The sequence below is a fragment of the Lytechinus variegatus genome, chromosome 5, assembly GCF_018143015.1.
Source record: "Lytechinus variegatus isolate NC3 chromosome 5, Lvar_3.0, whole genome shotgun sequence".
NCBI classification, from domain to species: domain Eukaryota; kingdom Metazoa; phylum Echinodermata; class Echinoidea; order Temnopleuroida; family Toxopneustidae; genus Lytechinus; species Lytechinus variegatus.
Window position 1 is genome coordinate 10,981,752 of NC_054744.1, and position 27,264 is coordinate 11,009,015.

General features: G+C 36.0%; 1 protein-coding gene across 2 annotated transcripts; it reads right to left on the bottom strand.

Moving 5' to 3' along the window:
• Positions 1-245: 245 nt before the first annotated feature.
• On the bottom strand, positions 246-27,220 carry LOC121415319. Of its 2 annotated transcripts, none has more exons than XM_041608498.1 (11): positions 27,125-27,220; positions 20,161-20,375; positions 16,549-16,658; positions 13,194-13,253; positions 11,809-11,987; positions 10,096-10,154; positions 7,931-8,301; positions 7,302-7,372; positions 5,149-5,228; positions 2,889-3,088; positions 246-1,759 (listed from the first exon to the last, which is right to left on the bottom strand). In XM_041608498.1, the coding sequence occupies exons 1-11, from the start codon at positions 27,176-27,178 to the stop codon at positions 1,386-1,388; spliced, it is 1,773 nt and encodes a 590-aa protein (XP_041464432.1). In that variant the 5' UTR covers positions 27,179-27,220; the 3' UTR covers positions 246-1,385. The 2 variants fall into 2 exon arrangements, with proteins under 2 accessions (XP_041464432.1, XP_041464433.1); XM_041608499.1 differs by lacking the exon at positions 27,125-27,220 and adding an exon at positions 26,486-26,887.
• Positions 27,221-27,264: the final 44 nt, after the last annotated feature.

Consider the following 27,264-nt stretch of genomic DNA (forward strand, 5'->3'; position numbering starts at 1 on the left):
GTAAAAAAAAAATATTTCTTAAAGAAAAAACGTACCGCCGTATTTTGGTTGCAAAAACATACAAAATACGGCTAAAACGTACTGGTTGGCAGGTCTGAAAACGTATGATATTTTTTTTACATCTAAGCTATCCAAGTCGTGTTTCATCGGAAGACATGAATGGATGTTACATTATTGGAATATGTTCACATCAAAGCAATCTTAGCCTTTAAATACTAGTAGCACACTAAAATGTTCCTTTTTAAGGGGGGGGGGATAAAATATCAAGAATGAATCCAAAAGGTTTGAAGGTATGTGAAGGAGATAATCACATGTGATTTGACTGTCATAAAAATCTAATTATCTGATGTTAAAAATCTAATTATCAAAATGACAAAATAAAAGAAGAAACCACGCCACATAAAACAGATAATCATGGCCACTCATAAATACTGGACTCATTACAGGACAATCATAATACCATGGGTCCTTTTAGACTAAATTGCCACTTGTAAATTATAAAATTATCAGCAGGTCGTGACGATTATCAGCAACATGTCCTTTTTTGACGTAATTAAATGCATCTTGATTGCTTACAGAATTTTTTTTTTTAGTCACTTCTGTTTGCCAATGTGGGACAAAATAGAGGCCAGCTCTTCAAAACAGGAAAGTCAAATATAAATCACATTGTCAGAGCCAGTAAAATATATCCAATGATGGCGCACATCATTATCTCAAGGCGATTGTCGTTGGAGGACTTCCCATCCAGGAAAGTTATCAGTGAGAGTTGGTTTGGGGGAGATGCCCTCGGGGGAGTTGTCAGGTGTCCATTAACTGTCACATACAGGATTCTGATTCGATGTATCAATAAAATTCATGAAAATTGAAATATTCCAGAAAATATGGAACGATTTTGCTTTTTTTTTACATTCTCTAGGCCGAACTTAGCCCATGTGATGTTTAGAAAACCATATGTCTTCACCTCTCTTACCAGTACAGTTTATAATTGTACTCGGAGCAGATTTTTTGAGCAAGAAGGGAAACCTACATGTATAGGAAAACTCATCATCATCATGAATCATTCCTATGAAGACAAATGAAATTATTATACATGCACTATGAGTTTTATCAGGCTTTGGATTTCAGCAGGAGTAATACATAGCTTCAGAGGCTGCATTTTCTACAGCTAATCCAATGGTACAGACCCTCTTCACATACCCTGAAAGCATACGTAATTGCAAGGTTTGCTTCATGAGTATACATCTTTCTATGCATGTCAGGCCTATCATTACAGCGATTTTACAGAGTCTAGTGAGCTCTCGCATCTACACTTCAATACCTTCCCACATAAGAGATCAAACATGGTACTTCAGGTGAAGAGCCCACGAACATCAGCTGCACATTCTTCAGAGTTCATGGAGCCTGTCCGCCAGATCTGCCAGGCTTGGTCTGGGTTTCTTCTTCTCCGTTCCCGTACTAAGCAGTGCGAGGCCTCTCCCAGGGGACGGCGACAGGTAACCAAGCAACGACCCCCTACCTCTTCCGAACGGGACGCCCCCTTGTTGACTTGTAACAGATGAATCCTCGCTGCCTCCTGAACTCATGGTATCATCTGAACGGGATGTCTTATTAGCAGTGTAAGGTGAATCATCGATGACAGGTAACGTACTGTCCATGTACGAAGGAGAGTTTGGATCGTCATTCACTTCAACCTCGGCTGAGATGCTGTCAACGGATTCGACGTCGGATAGGGAACTATGACGTTGGTCTCTTGATTCAGCTAGGGTATAATGAAAAAACAGTTCAATCACATGACATGCAGATAAACTCATAGATAATCGTGTATGTTCATGAAATTATTTGTATGCCATTGTTCAATTCATTTGACTTCTAGACATGTGTATTGTAGAATTCTGCACATTTCTTTTGAATATCATATACTTCATCCACTTCATTTCATTTTGAGCTACATTCATGCTTGAAGGCATGATTACCTCAGTGCATAAATTTCATGAAAGATAGCAAGCACTGGGAAGTGGTCATTCACTGACAATTTAAGTAAGATCCTTGGTTTGTTAGTTGATTGGCTAAAAGAAACACTGGTCCCAGGTTGTTGCTACAGAAACTATATAAGAGCTTGTCAATACTGACCACTTTCAGGAAACAATGTCCTGTCCTATGTAGTTGGGCAATCCATGCACGTCAGTATATCTCAAGCTACTAAACAATGCCCATTGAGAAATTTTGTTTGAACAAATATCAATGCAATTCATGAAATATGATAACAAAGTAAATGATAATAATGATTAACATTTATATAGCGCTTAATACAACAGTTTCTAAGCGCATTGGAAAGAGAAAACAGAAGTAGCAAAATACAGTGAGAACAGGATATGGAATTAAGAGGACTGCTTAATGAGGTAAGATTTGAGGAGTGTTTTGAAAGATTCGACAGTGGATGCATTACGGATGGAGATGGGGAGATTGTTCCAGAGTTTAGGGGCAAGAGCAGAAAAAGCACGATCGCCATAACAGGTAAAAGTGCAGGGTCCGAGAGATAGTCGAAGGTGAGCAGTAGAAGAAGATCGGAGACGTTGAGTTGCAGAGGATGAGGGACAGAGAGAGATAAGATTTTGAAGGTAGGATGGGGTGAGACCATGGATAATTTTATAGACAAGAAGGAGCTTGAAACTAATTCTATTATGAACCTAAAGCCAATGCAGGGAGTAGAGAATAGGGGTGATATGTTCAAATTTCTTTGTGAGGGTTACCAATCTAGCTGCAGTATTTTGAATTCTTTGAAGGGGGGATATACTAGATTGAGGTAAACCAGCAGGTAAAGCATTACAATAATCTAAATGGGAAACAAAAACTTCTAACAAAACATTTAATACATGACTCAAACTCACTAGTCTCTCTACTTGGTTTGACGTTATTGGAATTTTTGTCCTGCTGCAACGTGGCATCTCCACCTGCCGAACGGTCTGTTTGGCGTTTTGTTTTGGCTACTTCAAGACTAATACGGCAGCCTTTTATCTTGCTTCCCTGTAGGGCGGCTTCAGCGTTATGTGCATCAGCAATACATCCAAACGCAACAAATGCAAAGAATCTGAGGGTAAAAAGAGAAGGGCACTATAACAATCTGAGCATCGCATAAAGATACCGGGAGAGTATATCAAGCAAACAAAATGGAGTCAAGAGGAATTGTGCCATCTCAAGATCACCAAGGAGATGAAGCCTTAATTTTTTTTTTTTAAGTTAACCAGTCATACTCTCCATTTTCTATTTTGAAACATAAACATGTTGTCAACAGTTAATCTGTAAGGTTGCCAGGCACCATTAATATCTAAACCCTTCAATATCCAAGAATGATATTGGGGGATCACATCGACTTCGCAAGAAGACGTTTGGGGAAAAGACAGATGTGGCTGAATCATGATAAACAAGAGTAACCCAAAGCAGTAAAGAATTCAAAAGATCCTCATGACTTTCATATGAAACCTAGAGCTATTATCACAAAGTCCAGCGGTTTCCATGCGCGGCATGTCATACTACCAAAACAAAGTGAACTATGAGGCAAGAAGATGGGTAGTGAGGATTTCACATGGGTCAATGCTAACTTCTTGAAAAACATTATTACATTAGCATTAAAATCATAGATGCCCGGTTGTCAGATGGTCGAATAATAGCTCTTCAGCAAGTGGGAGAAAGACTGTCAAACGCTTGATCAGGGTTGAAAGTGATTTGGACAGAACGTGAGAACAAATATGGACTCCTAAATGATGTATCCCTTGATCAGGCAGAACTGATGTAGATTTACAAATGCAGGATTGACAGAATCCCTTTAAGCAGTTTTACCAACCTTATCGACATCTTTTTCATTTTCCCCCTTATTCCAGCACAGTTATATTTCATCTTCAATTCTTTAAAGAAATACCATTTGTTTATCATTTCTGTTTCTTATTTTATTCATGCAAGCTTTAATATGAATTACTGACTTTATCCCCACGGAATCATACTGTGGTTACAACTATCCAAGATTACTGTTATCCCATGTATAAAATTATTGTACTCTTCTCCTTTCTTAAATTTCAACATATAACATTTATTTTATTACTTATACATGTCATTTTGTTATAGCAATTGTTATTGTACATATTTTGTATTTTACCTTGTACAGAATTTTGCAATTCAGCCTTCGGCTGCAATGAGGTTTTCTTAAAAAACCATTTCAATTTTCAATTTCAATAACATATCGATGTAATCCCTCTTTCTGCATTGCATATTCAGGTACAAATTTCGTTTATGCCTGTTGTGTAATACCTTTTAAACATGTAAAATATTGTAAACTACATCTTTATTTTCTTTAGAAATATTACACGTATGTAGTAGTAACCTGAATTTTTTATTTCATTTTTCTTTACTTCTGTTGCCAGTTTATCAGATTATGTTTATTTTCCAGTATCTTTGTTGATTTATTTATGTTCTGGAACCAAAGGCAGAACAGTGCTATTCACTAAGCAAAATGTTGAAAATTTCATCAAACTCGGATCACAAATAACAAAGTTATTGAATTTTAAAGTTTAGCAATATTTTGTGAAAACAGTCGTCATGAATATTCATTAGGTGGGCTGATGTCACGTCTCCACTTGTTTTGTATTTTATTTTATGAAATTAGGTTTATTCAAATTTTTTCCTCCAAGAACTAGAAAAATTGGATTGACAACGGATTTAGTGCATTAGATATTTATTGCTGCAACTTATTTCATTATAAGGGAGACATATTATTCACACAAGTATGAAATAATGAAAAAAATCTGATTTTATGTAATAACATAAGAAAACTGAAAGTGGGGATGTGACATCATCAACCCACCTAATAAACATTCATGATGACTGTTTATAAAAAAAATATTGCTTAACTTTAAACTTCTTGGCATTTTGCTCAGTGAATTCTACTCTATGTATTAAGATATAACTATTTCCAGCCCGGACCATCCCTTTAACTACTATTCTGAATGGGCAATCCCAACCGTTTATCGTGTATTTAGATAAGCACGCATGGAGGATTGAAAATGCATTTTCTGACTGCAGTTTTCTCAGCTTGTCGAAAAAAATCCAAGAGACAAAAATACCTTTGCGAAACCATGATTACCTTGACAAACTTACTTTCTGTCATTGCCATCAGTTTTACTCCGCATTCTTGCAAACAGTGGGTTGAACGGCCAGAAATGGGTCATGAGATCTTCCTGCGATAAACCACAAGAAAATTTCAATTTTTACATACCTGCTTCTACAATACAGTGGAAAAATAAGAATGATACAATTGGACAAGTAAGGGCAATTATGGTCCATTTTTATCAACCTGCTAAAAAACTTCAAATTAGGATTAAAAACAGGTTGTTGACCCCTGCAGATTTTCAGCTGCCTGTGAGAGATCAACTACCAAATTTTAGTAATATTTGGAAAAATGGAGACATACCGGTAGTTAACAGTAAATAGAAACTTGCTCAAAAACTAGATGGATTCTTTATTGCACGCAGTCAAAGTTTACGCCTCCGCCATTGCCAGACCAAGGATGTATTACATAATGAACTTGACAAATAATGATCTCTGTGACCTTACAATCTAATCAGATCATTGTCACTCCCGTATTTGTACTTGGACCAAGTTTGAAGTTTATCTATCTCATGATCCTTTAGTTATCGTGAGAATAAAAACAGGACAGATGAACAACGCCAAAACATAATGCTTCCAGTGACAGCTATGGTGGGTGGAGGCACTTAACACACTGAATGATGAGAATAATGGACAGATGAACAGATGCCTAAGCGATCCTTTGATGATAAAGAGACTCCAACATTCCATTTTCAAGTTTATCAAGCATGTGTTGTTGTCATAATAATCTTTAGATTAATAATAAGTGGAATGCCTCTGGCCGTCTCACCTGCATCACGCGGTTCAATATAGCAGCATTGCTGACTTTGAATACTACTTTAACTCGCACAAGATGTTCAGTGATACATGGTTACTCTTATGTCCACTTTTTATGAACTAGACCAATAAACTTACAGAGATATGATGGTTATTCAACAAAAAACCCCAACATGGCCAAAGTTCATTGACCTTACATGACCTTTGACCTTGATCATGTGACCTGAAACTCGAACAGGATGTTCAGTGATACTTGATTACTCTTATGTACAAGTTTCATGAATCAGATCCATAAACTTTTAAAGTTATGATGGTAATTCAACAGATACACCCAATTCGGCCAAAGTTCATTGACCTTTGACCTTGGCCATGTGACCTGAAACGCGCACAGGATGTTCAGTGATACTTGATTACTCTAATGTCCAAGTTTAATGAACTAGACCAATAAACTTTTAAAGTTATGATGGTAATTCAACAGATACCCCCGATTCGGCCAAAGTTCATTGACCCTAAATGACCTTTGACCTTAATCATGAGACCTCAAACTTGCACAAAATTTTCAGTGATGCTTGATTACTATTATGTCCAAGTTTCATGAATCAGATCCATAAACTTTCAAAGTTATGAGGGGAAATCAACAGATATCCCCAATTTGGCCAAAGTTCATTGACCCTAAATGACCTTTGACCTTGGTCATGTGACATGAACCTCATGTAGGATGTTCAGTGATACTTGATTAACCTTATGTCCAAGTTTCATGAACTAGGTCCATATATTTTCTAAGTTATGATGACATTTCAAAAACTTAACCTCGGGTTAAGATTTCGATGTTGAATCCTCCAACATGGTCTAAGTTTATTGACCCTAAATGACCTTTGACCTTGGTCATGTGACATGAAACTCTAATAGGATGTTCAGTAATACTTGATTAACCTTATGGCCAAGTTTTATTAACCAGGTCCATATACTTTCTAAGTTATGACATCATTTCAAAACTTTAACCTCAGGTTAAGATTTGATGTTGACGCCGCCGCCGCCGTCGGAAAAGCGGCGCCTAGTCTCACTTTGCTTCGCAGGTGAGACAATAATAATAGGCATTTATATAGCGCCATCTATCTAGAAATATTCTATTCCGAGGCACGTTGTTGTCATTATTTTTACCCCGGCTTTAGCTCGAGGTGCCTTTCAGCACTCATGCATTCGAGGAATCAATCCTGCTGGGTACCCATTCACCTCACCTGGGTCGAGTGCAGCACAGTGTAGATATATTTCTTGCTGAAGGAAATTACGCCATGGCTGGGTTTCGAACCCACGACCCTCTGTTTCAAAGTCAGAAGACTAATCTACTAGGCCACAACGCTCCACTTAAGACAAGCAATCTCACTTACCACAGTAATGGATCTGTTGAGGTGAAGAACACAAAGTTCCTGAGCGGGATTCGCTCGTCTCTCAAGATTGTCTGCAAAAAGAGAACAAAGATAACAAACTTTACTTCATACAAATCTAATATCTGACCTTTTCTCACTTCACAGAGCTGTCTAATGATGACTGATAAGTAGCAGTCAAACTGCATTGCTGCTTCTCCATGATTGCCATTTCAGAATTTATCCCATATTCACTTTATTTCTAAAATGAAATCGTACCATGCCTGAAAAGGCCCAATATGTGTGATCATGAACAGTGGCAGTTCAAGGATTTCATCACGGGGGAGGGGGGATTCCGCTTCCCCCACCCCCCACAAAAAAATGGTTTTACCACCACAGTTGCCCCTATTTCTCTCAAAATGAAAAGAAAAATAAAAAATCCTGGAATGAAGGACATTACATTAGAGGGTGGGGGAGGTGGCCAGGCCCTTAACTCAGATCTGCTACTGAACATGAGGACATCAATTTTTAGGAAATCAAAGTCCCACTGGATATTTTGGACAAGTACTTGACCTTAAAACAAAACAATTCCCAGTCCTACACAGATCAATCCAATCCTTTACCTTTGTGATAACTACAAACAAAACATTTACCATTATTCATATGTGGATGTCCCTGTAAAAATGGACCTCCATGCATTCCTGTGTATGCGTCTTGCATCCCAATATATGGTGACATAAACTGATCTGGTAGCCATGCCCCACTATGTTGCTGGAACATCTGTTGCTCTGCTCTTATATGCTCATTGTTTTGCAGGTGTTGGTGAATAAGATCCCCCTGTAGCTTTCTTTGTTCATGTAGAGAAGGTTTCCCATGTGAAGGTTCAGGTTTTTTGTTGTTAGAAGCCAGTTTTTCAGTAGCTGGCTGGACTCTGATTTGTGTCCCATCGGACAGGCAACGTCCGTTGTACAATTTGACGACCGAGATGGCTTCGTCTTCGCTCAGAAAGCGGAAGAACATCAAGCTAGATGGAAAGAAAACAAAATGATCCACTCAAAAATACATAAATGTACGTTCATCAGGGCCAGTCACACACAATCGTTGGCCATTGCAAGGTTAAATATACAAGTAGAACGCCTCTAGCAGTCTCGCCTGCATTACGCGATTTGATGTAACAGCAGTGCTGACTTTGAAAACAGCTACCAAATACATTATTCACAAAAGAAAACATTCATATGATAATAAAATACTAAGTACATTGACCAAAAATGACCTTTGACCAAGATCATGTGACCTAAGAGGTGTGCAGAACAATCAATCACACTTGATTACCTTTATGTCTATATAAACTAGATCAAAAAAATTCCAAGTTGAGATGCCAATTCAACAAAAACCCCAACATGGCCAAAGTTCATACACCTTAAATGACTTTTGATCTATAATCATGTGACCTGAAACATGCACATGATATTCAGGGATAGAGGGTTGCTCTTATGTCCAAGTTTCATGCACTAGATCCATAAAATTTCAAATTCATGATGACAATTACACAAATACCCCCAACATGACCAAAGTTGGTTGACCCTAAGACTATTTGTCCTTTGACCTTGGTCATGTGACCTGAAACTCAGGCAGGATCTTCAGTGATACACCATTATCTTTACATGTGTGTCTCGGTTACATGAACCGGGTCCATATACATTCTAAGTTATGACAACTTTTCGATATTGATTCCCCAACACGGTCTTCATTGACCTTAACATGTGACATGAAACTCAGACAGGATGTTCAGTACCACAATGCACGATTACCCTTATGTAAAAGTTTCATGAACTAGTTCCATATAATTTCTAAGTAATGATGACATTTAAAAACTTAACCTTGGTTAAGATTTCAATGTTGACTATAAGTCTATACCGCCGCTGTTGTCGGAAAAGCGGCACCTAAAGTCTCGCTCTGCTATGCAGGCGAGACAAAAATTATCTCTTAAATTTGTTAACATTTTGAGCAGAACATGGAATAAAATTATTTCTATTTGCCATTGCCATTTGCCACTTGTGATATGGGTACCTGATGTCTTTATTACCATTGAATGCAATCCTAATTATAACAATTATATTTTAGATCATCTAGCCCCAATGTGAGAAAAATAGTCCCTTAAAAATAAAAGTGTAATTTCCTTCTCTTGACTTAGTTTAGAAAAAGGGCTCAACATAAATGAAAGACAGGTTCCTAATATAAATACATTGACATTATTCAAGAAGGCTCATCATGCACACCATTACAAATTGATTCTTAAAATTTGAAGCAATATCAGATGCATGAAAATCAAAGCAGAAGATGATGAATTTTTTGAAATATTTCTTTCATTTCAGAGGCTTTTTGTCCAATGAACAAGTATGCTGTACAAGAATATCTCATTATTATGTGGTATGGAGACTATTAATTTTCTAAATGTTCTTGATTTTTTTCGGGGCAGATATTGGGGCAACTGTAGAAAAGATGGTCATCCCAAAGAATTCCATTTTGCGATTTTGAGTGGTGAATTTGGCTGCCATGAGGGTAAAATTGCCTGTCACCCTCATGCATTTTCTACTGAATCAAAGTGTATCTGAATAAAGAATGGTTATAGGTCACAGGTTCACAACCGCCATTGTAAATTCAGACCATTATGTTTCAATAATAAAATGTCATTTTCCAAATGAACAACTTAAATCAAATTAAAGGAACAGAGAATATGGTCATAAATAGCTTTGTTTTTCAAATCAATGAATTTGTATAATTCTAGAGCCAGAAGGTAGCTGGTTGTAAAACTCACTTTTTCAGACAGGACTTTTCTACAACATCTCCTTGGGTAGCAAATAGTTCAACAATTTCCTATTGAGAAAGAGAAATGAAAGTTGAATGAGGCCGAATCAATACAACTAGATAATTTGATTACATGATTATCATGATACACATGACAGTACCCTTGTTTGACTGATGGTTATGAATATTCCAGGAAAAAATCTATTGTTAAATTTGATTAATAGCAATTTTGGTTGATGGTAAAAAGATTTGAATACAATTTTGTACAGAATAAGCAACATGTATTTTGCATAGCAATCTGTACAGTATATTATGTGATACCAGAATTCCTTTTTTTTTATTCACCCTTACATCTGGTGCTGGGGCTGGGTGGAAATATGCCTACCTAAGTTTTGGAAGATCCTTTCGAGGTTCGAATGGAACGAATTCCATTGATTGTTGCTTTAAACCAGTAAACAAATAAGAAAAAAACATTTGAATTCAAATGAAAGCACTTCGTATTGAACTTCTAGGTAATATTCAATGAATCTTCATTTAATCATCTCAATCTTTTGCAATCCTACAGGATGATTTCCAATTTTACGATCACCCTCACAAGAATCATCCCAATATTAAGAAATGAACTTAGAATTAATTGTCACTCTTTATACATGGTTTTCCAAAGACTGACAGTTGCATTTAATAGTACAACTGAATGTATCTTTAATGTCACAGGGTCTTAAAAAGAATTACGATTGATCCAATCACCCTCAAGAATATGGAAATCCATCAATGTCATATTTTTTCTTCAGGAATTTGCACAATGTCCTTTTGTAAAGAAAGAGAAGCACACTGATTTTCCAAGTACAATATGAATATATATCTAGAACATATACTAAACAAACATACATGTTTTACATGTACATGTAGGTGTTGATGTTACTGGCTTTCCATAGTTGTGGTTGAGTGGATCAATCATAACTCTTTGTACGACAGGGCCCTGATGTGACTTCCAATGACAAATTTGCCCCTTACCAATCATCTCTTAAAGGGGAAGTTCACCCAGAAGAAAACTTTGTTGTAAAAATAGCAGAAAAAATAGTAAAAAATATTGGTGAAGGTTTGAGGAAAATCCGTTAAAGAATAAGTTATTAGAGTTCAAAGTTTTGGATTTGTGACGTCATAAGCGAGCAGCTGCCCCATGTGTTATGTAATATAAAATGCATGAATTTCAATTTTTTTTATGGTTCCTGATGACTTAATTATGTTTTCTATTCATGATCGGGTATGAAATGATTTGTCTATTGATATACAAAAGGTCCAGTGAAAACTATTTTCAATTTTCTGAGAAAATGACATTTCATTGATTTTTTACTATTCGCTATGTAGGAATGCTGCTCGCATATGACGTCACAAATCAAATAATTGAAATTCTAATAACTTTTTAATTATTTGATGAATTTTTCTCAAACCTTCGTCAATATTTTTTATTATTTTTTCTGCTATTTTTACAATAAACTTTTTGTCAGGGTGAACTTCCCCTTTAATTACTGATGCACACAGTCTTACAAAGAAAAAAAAGTGCACAGAATTAAGTCAGTAAAGGTTTCATTGTCCAGCATTCTATAGTATCCTTTAGGTTCAGTCAAAACAATAAAACCATTTCCAACCCAACCGACGGTACACCAGTTGGGCAGAGTAAAAAAAAAAGAAAATCATGCAAAGAATGAGACGGGGTGCTCACCTGCATTATTTGGTATCTTCTCTCACCCAATGTGTTCTTATAATATACACAAACTGAGTAGAATCCCCTCTGACTCATTGGTATTCGAAGTTCTCCATCTTCTTTCCGCTCGTCATCTACTCCCATTCTACTTGCTGGCCTTTGGCTTCTATCACCGTTACTGGTATTATGATTGTCACCTGCCATGATAATAAGACATGCAAATTTACCGAGTTTATACAAGACAACACTGCAAAATAGCAGTGGCATCTGGTGGGTATTTCATAAAGCTATTTCTATAAGTTTATAAGTGACGTTACAAACGGCTGGTGATCCACTCTTAGGCGCTAAATCAACATCAATAAAAATTTGGTGTAAATATAATTAACCACAAGGAGGGATCACCAGTCATTCATAAAGTCACTTGTAAATCACGAACAGCTTTATGAAACACCCACAAGAGCCCGTAAGAAAAAACATAGTGATTGATTTAATCAGTGGCGGATCCAGAGGGGGCATAGCAGGCCCACCCCCCCCCCCCTTTTGTGAGCCACAGTCATTTTTTTAAATGTAAATATACCATTTTTACTCAAGTGTGCCCCCCCCCCTTTTGAAAGTGAGGACCTTTTTTTTGCTTGTCGAATCTTCCGCCAACTAAAAATGACCATCAATTTTATATGAAAACATTTTTGGTTTTTTTTTTTGGGGGGGGTTTAATTGTCAAATATTCATCGGGAAAATGTGCCTCCCCTTTTGGAAAATCCTGGGGTGGTATTCTGGAACTCTGTCATAACTTTTGTCATTTCTCTCCGAGATGCGACACCTCTATGATTATCAAAAATCGGTATTCTGAACATTGTCTTTTCCCCGTCATATCTCTCAAAGTTCCCACCCATCTTTTCGGAAGCAAACCAATCAAAATCATCGTTAGTTCCCAGTTGGAGCCCTTCTAGCCAATAGGAAGGCCCCGTGGCAGGTAGGGCGTATCCCCAAAACAGTTGCTGGCATCGCAAATTGTCATGGATCATGAGTGAAACTAATACCACAATCTAATCTAAGTAATATTATTATTTGCTTGACATTTAATAGTCGGCAGGGTATCGGGATATTTGGTAATAAAAGATATGACAAAATTTATGACTGCTACCCCCCTGTCATAACTTTTGTCATATCTTTTGCTTGTATAAAAGGATTACGCGGATTTATAGCCGTGTATTTTTGTTGCGCGCTAAAGAGAAGAGACAAAATTTATGACAATTTTTGTGACAAAAGTTGACATCCACCAGAATACCGATTTTGTAATATCTCTGAGAAAAGATAAAATATGGAGAAAAGACAATGTTCAGAATACGGCCACTGGATCCACCCCTGGATTTAATATTACAGCACACTCGTGTAACACTTACCTTTGTCTGGCTTTCCAGATTTTTTTCTGTTCCTCTTTCTATTATTATTGTCCTTTGTCCCTGTTTGACAACAACAAATGGATAAATTCAAATATAATCAAATAAATTAACAAATGAAATGCAAGAAAAACATAACGAAAATCCTCACTTTAAATGGAAGCTTTGCCTCTCTATAATATAATAATAACAATGATCAGTTCCTATATAACACATTACTTAACATGTCCCTATGCACTTATATACACCCAGACACATGTACATAAGGCCTACATCATGATATAATAATTGTGAAGTAAACTTGGAGACCCGATTTCCGGAAAATGACTTCTGCTACAAGCTTCTATTAACCTGTTATTTTCTTGAAAATTATTCTGCCTTGCAATATGCATGTACAGTATCACTGTGCTTTGAGCATGTACTTCCTGGGTTATCAGAAAACTTTCACTTCCTGTCATGTTCACTGGCACTGTGGATTGCGCAACTTCCTGAGTAACATTCTAATGTATGCACCTATCACATGCAACCACTGTAGACATTAAAGGAAACCAAAACCCAAGAAGAGAAGTAATCTTATTGGAAAGAGTAAAATGAGAGGAACAATTTAAAATAAGTTCCATCAAAATCGGTTATGAAATGAGCAAGTTATGGGAGTTTGAAAACTCTTGTTGTACTTTCTATGGGCATCCTCAAATTGGCAAACGTGCTTCAAAATGGCTGATTTTGTGGACAACTCTCCATTTGTTTTGTACACAAATTTTCAGATTTTCCTCATTATCTTTCAAATTGCATCTTGCCTCCTGAGCACAACATATGTCATGGGAAACTATAATGCACACCATGTCAAGGTCAGGAGGAGATAATGTGGAATAATTCAAATGAAGGGGAAATCTGAATAAATGTGTAAAAAACAAATGGAGAGTTGTCCATAAAATCAGCCATTATGAAGCAAGTTTGCCAATTTGAGGATCAACATAGTAAGTACAACAAGACTTTTTAATCGTCCATAACTTGCTTATTTCACAACCGATTTTGATGACACTTTTTAAAAAATGTTCCTCTCGTTTTACTCTTTCCATTAAGATTGCTTCTCTTCTTGGGTTTTGGTTTCCTTTAAAGCCTATTTGAAGTTTGGGAATGCCCCTAAAAGTGTACATATTACTTTTCAAGTTCATTACTGAATTACGGATAGAATGTGGAAGATACAAAATTTTAAACAAGTGGAATGCCTCTGGCCGTCTCACCTGCATCACGCGGTTCAAAATAGCAGCAGTGATGACTTTGAATACTACTCTAAACTTGCACAAGATGTTCAGTGATACATGGTTACTCTTATGTCCACTTTTTATGAACTAGACCAATAAACTTAAAGAGATATGGTTATTCAACAAAAAACCCCAACATGGCCAAAGTTCATTGACCTTACATGACCTTTGACCTTGATCATGTGACCTGAAACTCGAACAGGATGTTCAGTGATACTTGATTACTCTTATGTACAAGTTTCATGAATCAGATCCATAAACTTTCAAAGTTATGATGGTAATTCAACAGATACACCCGATTCGGCCAAAGTTCATTGACCTTTGACCTTGGTCATGTGACCTGAAACGCGCACAGGATGTTCAGTGATACTTGATTACTCTAATGTCCAAGTCTAATGAACTAGACCAATAAACTTTCAAAGTTATGATGGTAATTCAACAGATACCCCCGATTCGGCCAAAGTTCATTGACCCTAAATGACCTTTGACCTTAATCATGAGAACTGAAACTTGCACAAAATTTTCAGTGATGCTTGATTACTATTGTGTCCAAGTTTCATGAATCAGATCCATAAACTTTCAAAGTTATGATGGGAATTCAACAGATATCCCCAATTCGGCCAAAGTTCATTGACCCTAAATGACCTTTGACCTTGGTCATGTGACGTGAAACTCATGCAGGATGTTCAGTGATACTTGATTAACCTTATGTCCAAGTTTCATGAACTAGGTCCATATATTTTTTTGAAGTTATGATGACATTTCAAAAACTTAACCTCAGGTTAAGATTTCGATGTTGATTCCTCCAACATGGTCTCAGTTCGTTGACCCTAAATGACCTTTGACCCTGGTCATGTGACATGAAACTCTAATAGGATGTTCAGAAATACTTGATTAACCTTATGGCCAAGTTTTATTAACTAGGTCCATACACTTTCTAAGTTATGACGTCATTTCAAAAACTTAACCTCAGGTTAAGATTTGATGTTGACGCCGCCGCCGTCAGAAAAGCGGCGCCTATAGTCTCACTTTGCTTCGCAGGTGAGACAAAAATGGTTTACTGGATAAAAATTTCTGATTTTAGATTAATGATTATTGTGGATCAGATATAACTGTCTATTTTTCTTCTTTTTATATAAAAAACACTTTTCAGTCATTGAATCAGCTGAAAAGTTCAGGACAAATTCTTTGTCTGTAGCTTTTTCATATCCACTCATTATGTATGCAACATTTGGATAATGTAGTCTTTTGATGAGTACACCAATAGAATGATGGATAATATTATTCTTCTCTACATTTTAACTGCAATATTTAACAACAAATTGCATGTTTGGTGGATTTAAAAGAAAGATTGAATAAGCATCATAAAACCATATTCACAATGAATTTCTGATTGTTTTACAGATAGAAAATGCATTAAGGTTGTCAGTAGTTACCATAAAGGCAAATTAAGTCGTTCCTTTTTAATGAAATGGGCCCTGGAGATTTGTTATGTGCTTGAGCTCCTTGAACCTCCCCCCCCCCCCCCCCAGCTTAATTAATGTTAAACGGATGGTCTGGGCTGAAAGTATTTGTAGCTTAATAAACAGAGTAGAATTCGCTGAGCAAAATGCCAAAAATTTCATCAAAATCGGATAACAAATAACATAGTTATTGAATTTTGTGAAAACAGTTGTCATGAATATTCATTAGGTGGGCTGATGTCACATCTCCACTTGTTGAATTAGGTTTATTCAGTTTTTTTCCTCCAAGAACTAGAAAAATTGGATTGACAACTGATTTAGTGCATTAGATATATATTGCTGCAACTTATTCCATTTTAAGGGAGACATATTATTCACACAAGTATGAAATAATGAAAAAATTGTGATTTTATGTAATAACATAAGAAAACAGAAAGTGGAGATGTGACATCATCAGCCCACCAAATGAATATTCATGACGACTGTTTTCACAAAATATTGCTAAACTTTAAACTGCAATAACTTTAATTGTTATCCAATTTTGATGAAATTTTCAGCATTTTGCTCAGTGAATTTTACTCTAAATGTATTAAGATATATTTTTAGCCCAGACCATCCCTTTAAACTCACCATCACCAGGTCTGGAGTATTGTGCCTTCTTGGCTGCAGAGCTCATGTATGTATTAGGATCTCCTATCCCATATAACATCCACTTTGATGCCTCATCACTGTACTCAAACCTAAAAGCAAATAAATCAAAATTATATTGTTAGCATCTTCAAAAACACACTAGGAAGATCAGACTTGTTTCATCATCATCATCATATCAGCCATGTTCAGCCCACTGCAGGGCAAAGGCCTCCTCAAGTTGGTGCCAAAGGTGCTTGTCTTGTGCCGATGCAATCCAATCCAGACTTGTTTACTAGTACCTTGAACATGTCCGCTAGTCAGGGTTGGTGATTTTTTTCATTTTTTTTTTAAATAAAAAAAAATCAATTTTTTTTATTTAAATCGGATTTTTTTATTTAAATCAGATTTTTTTTATTTTTTAAAAGTTCCTTCGAAAAAAAAGGGTAATTACCGCCCCCCCCTTACTCTTACAATGACATCAATATTGATGTTATACATTTCACCCCTAATATTGTTCTTAACCACATATTTTGTAATTAAAATCCAGTAAAAATGGACAATTAAAAATAAATTTGAGGAATCATGTATCTGAACTTAATTCTATCATACATAGGCCTATGAAGGAATATTCCATAGGGAATTCCCAGTGAGTAGAGAAAATTCCCCTCTGGGATTTTTCATTCAAATATTTAAAAAATCCAAGAGAAAAAATCCCTTATCAAAACTGACTATACTACATTATGTTACTGTGATTTTTTACATTAATCTACAATTTTTATTCCCATATTCTCTACAAAAAAAATCTGTTTGATCCATGAAGTATGAAAAAAAATCTACTTACTTTTAACTTAAAGGATAAAAACTGCAAAATTGCTTAAATTACAACATACGTATTACAAAAAGAAGTATTTTATTTTAAATGAGACACAGCTTACAACTGCCAATGATTGTAACTGCATCTTAACATTTAAATGCAGTGTTAAATGTTTATTCTGAGTTTTGCAAATTGTTGTTATAGAGCTCTTTCCATTATTACATGTACATGCAGATACAAAACTTCCATTATTTGTAGCACTGAACATAAAATGGGCTGCAGTGACTTACAATGTAAAAGGTTTATAAGAGAAAGCTTTTCTCAACAGTCAAATTATGACTGTACTACATTATGTTAATGTGATTTTTATAATTATGTTATTTAAAACATCAAATGTATGATAAATGTAACAATACGAAATAAGAGGCATGTTAAATATGTTGATTACATGCAGGTATCATTTTTTATTTTACATGACAGAAGTAGTTATGTGTAGGCGAAGGATCAAAACTGGAAAACTGCCAACAAACCTTTTCTCATTGACTTTTATATATTATTTTTTTTTTTAATGCTCTTTGGATTATGTGAAAACTTTATGTTAAGAAAGAAATTGACTCATAATAACTGACAAAGAATGTAAAATTTCAGAAGAAAAACTCGACATAATTTACAAAAAATGAGTACCTATTGACAACATACATCTGCAGATTTTAAGGAATTACCTGATTTTATTAATTTGATTTTAATTTGTTTTAAGTAGATATGAAGACTTTGTTGATCTTTTGTTGATATAAAGTTAATTCAAAGTTTTTCAGTTGACTTGAAGAATTAAAACTGCATTGAACAAATACTTTGTCCATTTTTCAATGGAAGTGATTTAAATCAATGATTTTTAAAAAAAAATCATGGTGATTTAAATTGCGATTTAAATCACGATTTAAATCAACGTGATTTAAATCCGCCAACCCTGCCGCTGGTAGTAAACATTCAACCTTCAAATTTCCTCCTTATTTTTTATGATTTTATTTAAGTGCCACTTTAACACACAAGTCTATGGGAAATGAATTAGGCCTGTGACGCCAGTGGATTGGCGCTAATTAGAGAGTGGAGTCATGTGCCCTCTATGTTAGCTTTGGGAAAGAGAACTTCCAAACACCAATGTCCAATCTGGACTAGCACAAACCCAGCAGCACCTCAAAATCAACATTTTGAAAGTAGCATTGCCACTGAGGAGAAACATGTACTGTACCTACCCAGCATCAAATGTTTATTAACTTTGAACTTAAAGAGGAATGAAACAATTGAAATAAGTAGGCTTGTGTCAAAACAGAAAAATCAAAGAATAAGAACAAAGGAAGTTTGAGAAAAATCAGACAAATAATGAGAAAGTTATGAGCATTTTAATATTGCAATCACTATTGCTATGGAGATCTTCCCATTGGCAAAGCGACAAGGATGTGTGATGTCACATGTGAACAACTTTCCCTGTGATGGACTATAAAATACCCTCAAAATGTCTCTTTCTTTTTCTTGTGGTGATACAAACTCTTTATCCATGATGTATTCTTTAAAAATCTGTATTACATGCCCTCGTGTAGAAAGAACACATGATCTACTCATAGATGTGATAAAAGAGGAAATTTAAGTGAAATATACACTAAAGTAATGGGGAGAGTTGTTTACAAGTGACATCACACATCTTTGTTCCATTGCCACTTTGAGGATCTCCATAGCATTAGTGATTGCAATATTCAAATGCTCATAACTTTCTCATAACTTTTCTGATTTTTCTGAATCTTTTCACACAAGATATCTTGTTCCAAAGGTTTCATTCTCCTTTAATAGTTTACTTGTGTAAGGTATTATTGTGCATGCCAGAACTGTAGTAAATTTCACCACTTCCCCTCTTTTGTTCTGACTGGATGCCTATGAACACAACGTGTCCGATGGGGCAAATGAGGCAACCATATGAAACACACATGTAATTAAAACTCTGTGGTTATATCTGTTAAAACTTTAAAATGCAGTGTAGACATCACCACTCTTTAATACATAATGTGTGTCAGTGGCGGATCGTGACCCGGAGGAGACAAAGCATTAGGGGGGCACAGCGTTGTTCACAAACAATGCAGTGCCCCCCCCCAATGCTTTGTCTACTCCGGGTCACGGTCCGCTACTGATGTGTGTGACCACTACCAATAAAACACATAGATACACAATAATATACATGTAACTGCGACAGTAGAAAACACAATCCGAGAATCTTTTTTTTCCAATAATATTGAATAGGATTATTAAATCAATCCTAAAATGGGGGTTTGTAAATAACTAAATGTTAATATTATGACTGTTACAAGTAGATTTATAGTGATTGCATCAACATAACTGAGCTAGTTTTAATTCGAATACAACATAAAATAGGTTTTAAAAGGCCAACCGACAAATATAATTATGGCTCATCAATATGCAAATTAGGCAGTTTCTAATTACATGTACAATGTCTATCTAGTCTAGATCAAGTAATAGACATCCAATCATGCTTGTACTGCTTACATTAAAAAGATATAATTGGAATGATAAAAAAGGTGGTCTTATTTACCCCACTCTCCCCTATATCACATAAATTGCAATTTTTTTAAATAATCATAAAATTTTGCAAATTCAAATGAAACCAATGAAATATCACACAAATTGCATCTCCAAATGAAAGGGATATTCAGCTGGAGCATACATGTAAGTAAATGGATATTTTTTAAATTCAGGTCGACATACATGTAGACTGAGTTATGTTATTTTACCTGACAGCATCGGGCATAGCTTCTAGGAATAATCTGAGAGTAGAGAAACCAAGCTCCTTGAAGTGAAGTGGGTAGCCAGCAAGCTTCTTGAAATCAGAACCAAACTTTTCAAGGGGCACCCCTCCGATCTTGGACAAGAGTACAGCTCTCGTAAATTTCTTCAACTCCTCCGGTATCTTGCATTCTTTGGATGAACTTTCAGCCATGTTGGGGTCCTAAAAGCAACAAAGGAGAAGTTCTTGAGCTTTTGTTGAACTGTGATCAATGCAAGAACATTGATAGTAATAAATAATCTTCAAGCCCATGTAAAATCGACCGATACAACAGTGACCGGCAGATCCTTTTTTTTCAGTCAACAGTTCAATTTTCTGCAGACTGGCAGACCAATGCATCCCTGCCAACCTTTGAGTATAAACAAAATAATAATCTAAGAAATGGCTCGGTGTAAAAATGGCAGAGGTAATAATGGCAGAGGTAAAAATGGCAGAGGTAAAAATGGCAGAGGTAATAATGGCAGAGGTAAAAATGGCAAAGGTAAAAATGGCAGAGGTAAAAATGGCAGAGGTAATAATGGCAGAGGTAAAAATGGCAGAGGTAATAATGGCAGAGGTAAAAATGGCAGAGGTAAAAATGGCAGAGGTTAAAAATGGCAGAGGTCATAATGGTATAGGTAAAAAGGGTCTTAAACCCCCATGCAAAAAAAATCAAAAAGCCCCCGCATGTAAGCCCTACATAGATTAACAAAGAAAGGTTCTAAGAAAATAAAAATAATGGAAAGGGTGACATTTTTAAAATCATAGATAGATCGTCTGCACCAAATAATATTTTGGCTGGAATATCTTATTTTTTCTGGACTCTCATGGACGGCCTTCTCATGTCAAATCGCTGTATTAAAATTCAAATTTGAAGCACACTCTTGATCGCAATTGTACTTGATTCATTACAGGGGAAGTTCAACCTCAGTTAAAAGTCATTGTAAAATAGCAGAAAAAAATAAAATGATATTGGTGAGGGTTTTAGCAAAGATATAAAAAGCTATACTTTTATATTTTAGTGATGACGTCATTTGCGAGCAGCTTTCCCATATTTGGTGTATAGAAAATATTAATGAAATATAATTTTCTAGAAAAAAACCCAATTTTTTTTATCTTCAGTATGTATCAAGAGACAAATCATTTCACTGACGCTCCTGAAATATTTTTTTAAAAACAATTACGAACCATTTTGTAATGCATAAAATGTCATGGAGCAGCTTCCCATATATGACGTCAAATCCTGGGAACCTGGCATCAACTTGGACTAGCTGCATTGAGGTATTGCTCTAAAGACTAAACAATAATTGTATCATTTACATTTAACATATCACATTAATCAAGGGCAGATCCAGGATTTTCCAAGGGGGGCACATTTTCCTGAAAAATGGCACGTGAAAAAGTTTTCTGCCTACTAACTTGTCCATAAAAATAATTAGCAAGCAGAAAACGGGTCTCGCTTTAAAAAGTGGGCACACTTGAGTTAGCATATTTTTGCTAAGACTTCAATTGTACCTCTCAAGGGGGGGGGGCACGGGTCGGCTGTGCCCCATTGATCCGCCACTGACATCAATATCTATTCATCATGATCCATCATGATGTGGAATAAAAAATACTTTTATTACAGAATGTTCAGTTATGTTTTTATCCAGGTTAAATTATGAAAGTAGTTCAAAATTGACCCGAACTTGTTCGTTTCAGAGGGTTAGTTGCTGCACACATTGAAGTTTACATTTTGTATGTAAAGCGTTGTTCTGCTTACGAGCTAAAGATCCTTTCACCATGCAGTCACTAATTGAAATCTTTTTGGCAAGAAAATGCTTGAGTTTAGTCATATAAACGACAGAGTATAGATCTTAAATGACGAAAAAAAAACATAATATTTTATCAGTTTTTATAGCCTTTTTCGTCGACAAGAGTCGATCCGGTCATGGATGATAATTATTATGATGTAGCCTATCTTTATCATCTTTACCTCTGCCATTTTTACCTCTGCCATTATTACCTCTGCCATTTTTACCTCTGCCATTTTACCTCTGCCATTTTTACCTCTGCCATTTTTACCTCTGCCATATTTACCTCTGCCATTATTACCTCTGCCATTATTACCTCTGCCATTTTTACCTCTGCCATTTTTACCTCTGCCATTTTTACCTTTGCCATTATTACCTCTGCCATTATTACCTCTGCCATTTTTACCTGGCACTTTAAGAAACGAGCGTGCAAAGTGCCCAAGCTGGGAGGGGGTGTAATTTTCGCATTTTAAACATTTATTCAGTAACATGCCTACTATCAAGCTACTGATGCGCCACTTCCGGCTGGCAATACAGATAGAGCGTTATGACAAAGGAACATAAAATATTAGCGAACTTTATGAATATGCTCATAGCAAGCTTAGATCTCTACAAAATAATAAATTTTTCACTTTACATTGAGGAAAAACAATTGATTGCATGGGGTGGGTTATTGCAGCAGCCCGTGTTCCTGAGCTACAGGGAGTGCTGTGTACATGTCTACATTTTCATATCCTTTATGATTTTATCAATCTAATTTCAGTAAGTAGCAGCATCATTTTAAATCAGGCTAAGTCATACTCATAGTGAAGGGGATGTTAATAGTTTAACCAGTAAATAGGGTGTGGTGACAATAAGATAGTCAAGACAAATGATTATTTACAATATAAAACTCATTCCTCACAATTGCCAAAATATCAGTGAAATCCACTCTTCACAAAAATGAAATCCCCTTCCAGTGACGATGAACCCATTTCTTAAAAAAGGCTTAACAAACTCATTTACTAGTATAAGCAATAAAGAAAGAAATTATAAGTTTATTTGGGGATTTCGAGGAAAACAGAGTGTATCAACAAACAAAACTGCACATGACTCGATAAAACCAAGTTTTACAATTAGATCATCGCGGCGGGTATCGCAGCTTTGCAATGTCAGCCATTGTTACACTGACTGTAGGCTAAAACATGATAGATGGCGCTGTCCATATTGAGGCCTAACGTTAGCTAGCGAGACATGTGTTTTTTTCCCGCGAAGCAAAAAGAAAAACGTAATGAAATGTTTGCGCCGCACCCTGATTTACTGGAAATTATTATGCCTAAGTTCTTTTGGTGATTTGGGTGAGATATTTTCATGAAAAATAATTTTGTTGTAGGTTGACTATATTGGGAAATATATGTAATCAAAGTGAGTTTACGTATAGGATCGAGTTTAGATTGAAATCTCATTTCCTCACGTACTAGATTGAATTAAAATAAAATAAAAATCTCGGCAAGTGCGCGTCCGGATAATAGAGAGATCCAAAAAAGGGGAGGCCTGATAAGAGAGGTCGGACTGTACATGTATCAAAGGGCATTTCACTGGTGCAAAATGTTAATTTCGACTGATCTGTGGGAGATTTTTAGGGCCCAGACTTCAGAGTGGGGCTCTCTAGGTGGAATTACTGCAGAGTGCTACATAAGCACTTGCCCGATTACCCGGGGCAAGTAAAAGTTAGAGTCAGAGGCAAGTGTTTTGAAGTAAAGACCAAAACGACTTGCCTGAATTGGGCAAGCAAAATTCTCAGTCGAATGACCAAAATTAGGGTCTATATGATATATTGACCCTAATTTTGGTCATGGCAGGCAAGATAAAATCACTTTGGAAAAAGAAATGCATTAACAAAGTAGATCAGTTCATGTCAAAAGAGAGAAAAAGGTCAGTGGTTTATAAAACCACAAACTTGATTACTCTTATGTCCAAGTTTCAAAAGTCAGATCAATAAACTTGCAAAGTTATGATGGTAATTCAACAGATACCCCCATTATGGCCAAAGTTCACTGACCTTGGTCATGTGACCTAAAATGCGCACAGGATGTTCAGTGATACTTGATTACTCTTATGTCCAAGTTTTATGAACTAGACCAACATACTTTCAAAGTTATAATGGTAATTCACCAAATACCCCCAATTCGGCCAAAGTTTATTGACCCTAAATGACCTTTGACCTTGATCATGTGACCTGAAACTTGCAAAGGATGTTCAGTGATACTTGATTACTATTATGTCCAAGTTTCATGAATCAGATCCAAAAACTTTTAAAGTTATGATGGTAATTCAACAGATACCCCCAAATCGGCCAAAGTTCATTGACCCTAAATGACCTTTGACCTTGGTCATGTGACGTGAAACTCATGCAGGATGTTTGGTGATACTTGATTAACCTTATTTCCAAGTTTAATGAACTAGGTCCATATATTTTCTAAGTTATGATGACATTTCAAAAACTTAAAGCTTGTGTATAGTTTTGGTAAATCCACCAAAATGCACCTATCACTATTCCAATTCATTGCTAGCTAATATGAATGGATATGCCCTAAAACAGTTATGATGTGGAGGATATGAAATGAAAATGTGTTTTACAGGATAAATTTTGCGATTTTACATGGAAATTTAACTTGATCGGGTCACCCGAACAAATTAAAATATCTGTGTGTTTTTGTCTTTCAATTAAATCCTATTCCAAGTCATGGAATGGGCTGAAACTTTCAAGATATGTTCTTTGTCTGTAACTTTTGGATATCTAATCACTAAATTTATAAGATAGGAGCTTGAATGCCCATTTTTTTAATTTAAAACAGGCATCGCCGAGAGAGGGCGCTATATATCCAAGATTTGAATATTTGAAATTTTCTCAGAGAAGTGCAGTTGGAAAAATATCTAACAGTCTCTACGCTTCAGTAAGACTGTCATATTAGATGATATTCGATTATCAATCACATTAATGACCCTTTACCAAAGCTATACACATGCTTTAACCTCAGGTTAAGATTTTGATGTTGATTCCCCCAACATGGTCTAAGTTCATTAACCCTAATCCTTAAATGACCTTTGACCTTGGTCATGAGACATGAAACTCTACTAGGATGTTCAGTAATACTTGATTAACCTTATGGCCAAGTTTCATGAACTAGGTCCATATACTTTCTAAGTTATGATGTCATTTCAAAAACTTAACCTTAGGTTAAGATTTGAAGTTGACGCCGCCGCTGTCGGAAAAGCGGCGCCTATAGTCTCACTCTGCTATGCAGGTGAGACAAAAATCATGCTTTACTCTGTATGCAAAATAAACCGGTATTGGTAATCTTACTCAGGTCAGCCTGAAACAGCTACATGTATAGCATTAAAATTTCAAAAGACATATCTCCAGATCAGAGCTAATGCAGTTTCGCACCGGCCAAATTCAAGCAAATCTCCCCACCAGAAATTGATCACAACAGTCATAGCAAATCCCTCAATCACAATTCAAGGTCAATATACCAACCGTTTTTTCTGAATATTCTGAAAATATTAGGCCCTAGATCTAACTTGTGACTTTATCCCCATCTTTGCTACAAACTTACACACCTACACTCTTCATTCATTGATTCAGGGGGCAGCTGATGAAATCAAGCTTGTTAAATTAGAGTGACCATCAATGTTTTATCTAATATTACTATTGCCGAGTCTTATGTTAGAATCACTCTGCAATTATTTTTTTTAACTGGGCAGGGTCAGGGTGCTACTTAACTTTTTAGAAGTACATGTACTTGCCCTGTCGGGCAAGCAGATATTTAATATACTTGCCCAAAAATCTTTTTCACTTGCCTGAAAAAATCCTTGAAAAAATTGTTTACCTCTTCAATAGAAAATATTGCAGTTTTACATTAAACCATTTTTTACCTTTTAAGTTTTATTCTCTTTTGACATGAACTGATGTACGTATGTTCTTGCATTATTTTTTCCAAAGTGATTTTATCTTGTCTGCCATGACCAAATTTACACCCACTTGTTCAGTGCAACCATCCTGCCTGTGGGGAATCTACAGGTTGGACTATGGCATGCCAATGCTGTACGTAGCACACACTTTGAAAAATCATTAAAATATCACTTTTGTCACCAAAATTACTAATTTCCATACAGTTTACAATTTATTTCTCATTAGTAACTTGGGAATACTTTTTGTATTTACTAGAGCGCTCAAAAACTTGAACTTTGGGCATATTTTTGTGTACGCCCTCTATTGGTGGAAAATAATATGGCAAGAAAATTTTCATTTTTTTATCTCTATTTTTAATTAAGAAAAATAAATTCACAAGAATAAAATTTACTTAAGGGCCAAGTTGTATGACAAATAGGTGTAATGGAAACTGTCAGTGTAAATAATCAAGCATTTGTCCCAAAGAAAAAGAGAAAATAAGCCAAACATTGCCATCCTTATTTTGCCACACATGGAGATATAACTGAGAACAAGGTTATAATTACCTTGTTCATTGAACGAGTGTCTACACCCGGCACCCAGCTGCTAACGGCATTCCTTCACACACAGAACAGTTGGGTCACAACAGAAGAACACATGGACTATAACAAAGAAAAAGTACGACTCGGCCACAACCATTGGACGGACGGAACGCTGAAAATGATCTACTAAAGAATATATTCACTACAGGTTGGTAAAAAGTAGTGTCACTTGATCTTGACTTGCTAAACAACTTCAAGGCAAAGCCAAAGGTTAGATCAAGCAATCGTGATCGTGAGAAAGATTCAACTGTCAAAATAATCAACACGTTGATTGAAAGCAATTACACACCAGAAGGACAATACAAAAGAGGAATACAGAAGGGAATGCAAGTTGAAACCGGACTGACGCCAGTGACGGTTTTCCAACTTATTTAGGAAATTAGGCCCTAGATCTAGGGCCTAGGCCTACACAACAATGCACACCTGGGACTAGAAAAAAAAACATGACTAGGGACCTAAGTCTGTTTTCATTTGACTTCTTTTCGATTGAATTTTATGATTTTTATTTTACGTCACAGCAGTACAAAGAGACATACACCTCAACCATCATCGCATTTCCAAATCAACAAACGTGCTTCATTTCTTTTGAAAATTCACTCCTACCTGACTTTTGACTTTAAATCGGTCGATCCGCTCCCCAGTCCAGACAAGCCGCATGTGGAAATACAGCCGGCTCTCGCGAGCATGCACGAGTCGAGATAGTGGCGCAGTAGTGTACCTAGGTTTTTCCACAAGGGGGGGGG

What these genes read in the sequence shown, in the direction of transcription:
- LOC121415319 (XM_041608498.1), bottom strand. Translation starts at nt 27,178, where the DNA reads ATGCGGCTTGTCTGGACTGGGGAGCGGATCGACCGATTTAAAGTCAAA. An exon ending in GAAAAGTCCTGTCTGAAAAA is followed by an intron (nt 8,302 to 10,095) that starts GTGAGTTTTACA and finishes CTTTCCATCTAG; the next exon opens with CTTGATGTTCTTCCGCTTTC. An exon ending in ACATCCACATATGAATAATG is followed by an intron (nt 7,373 to 7,930) that starts GTAAATGTTTTG and finishes CTCTTTTTGCAG; the next exon opens with ACAATCTTGAGAGACGAGCG.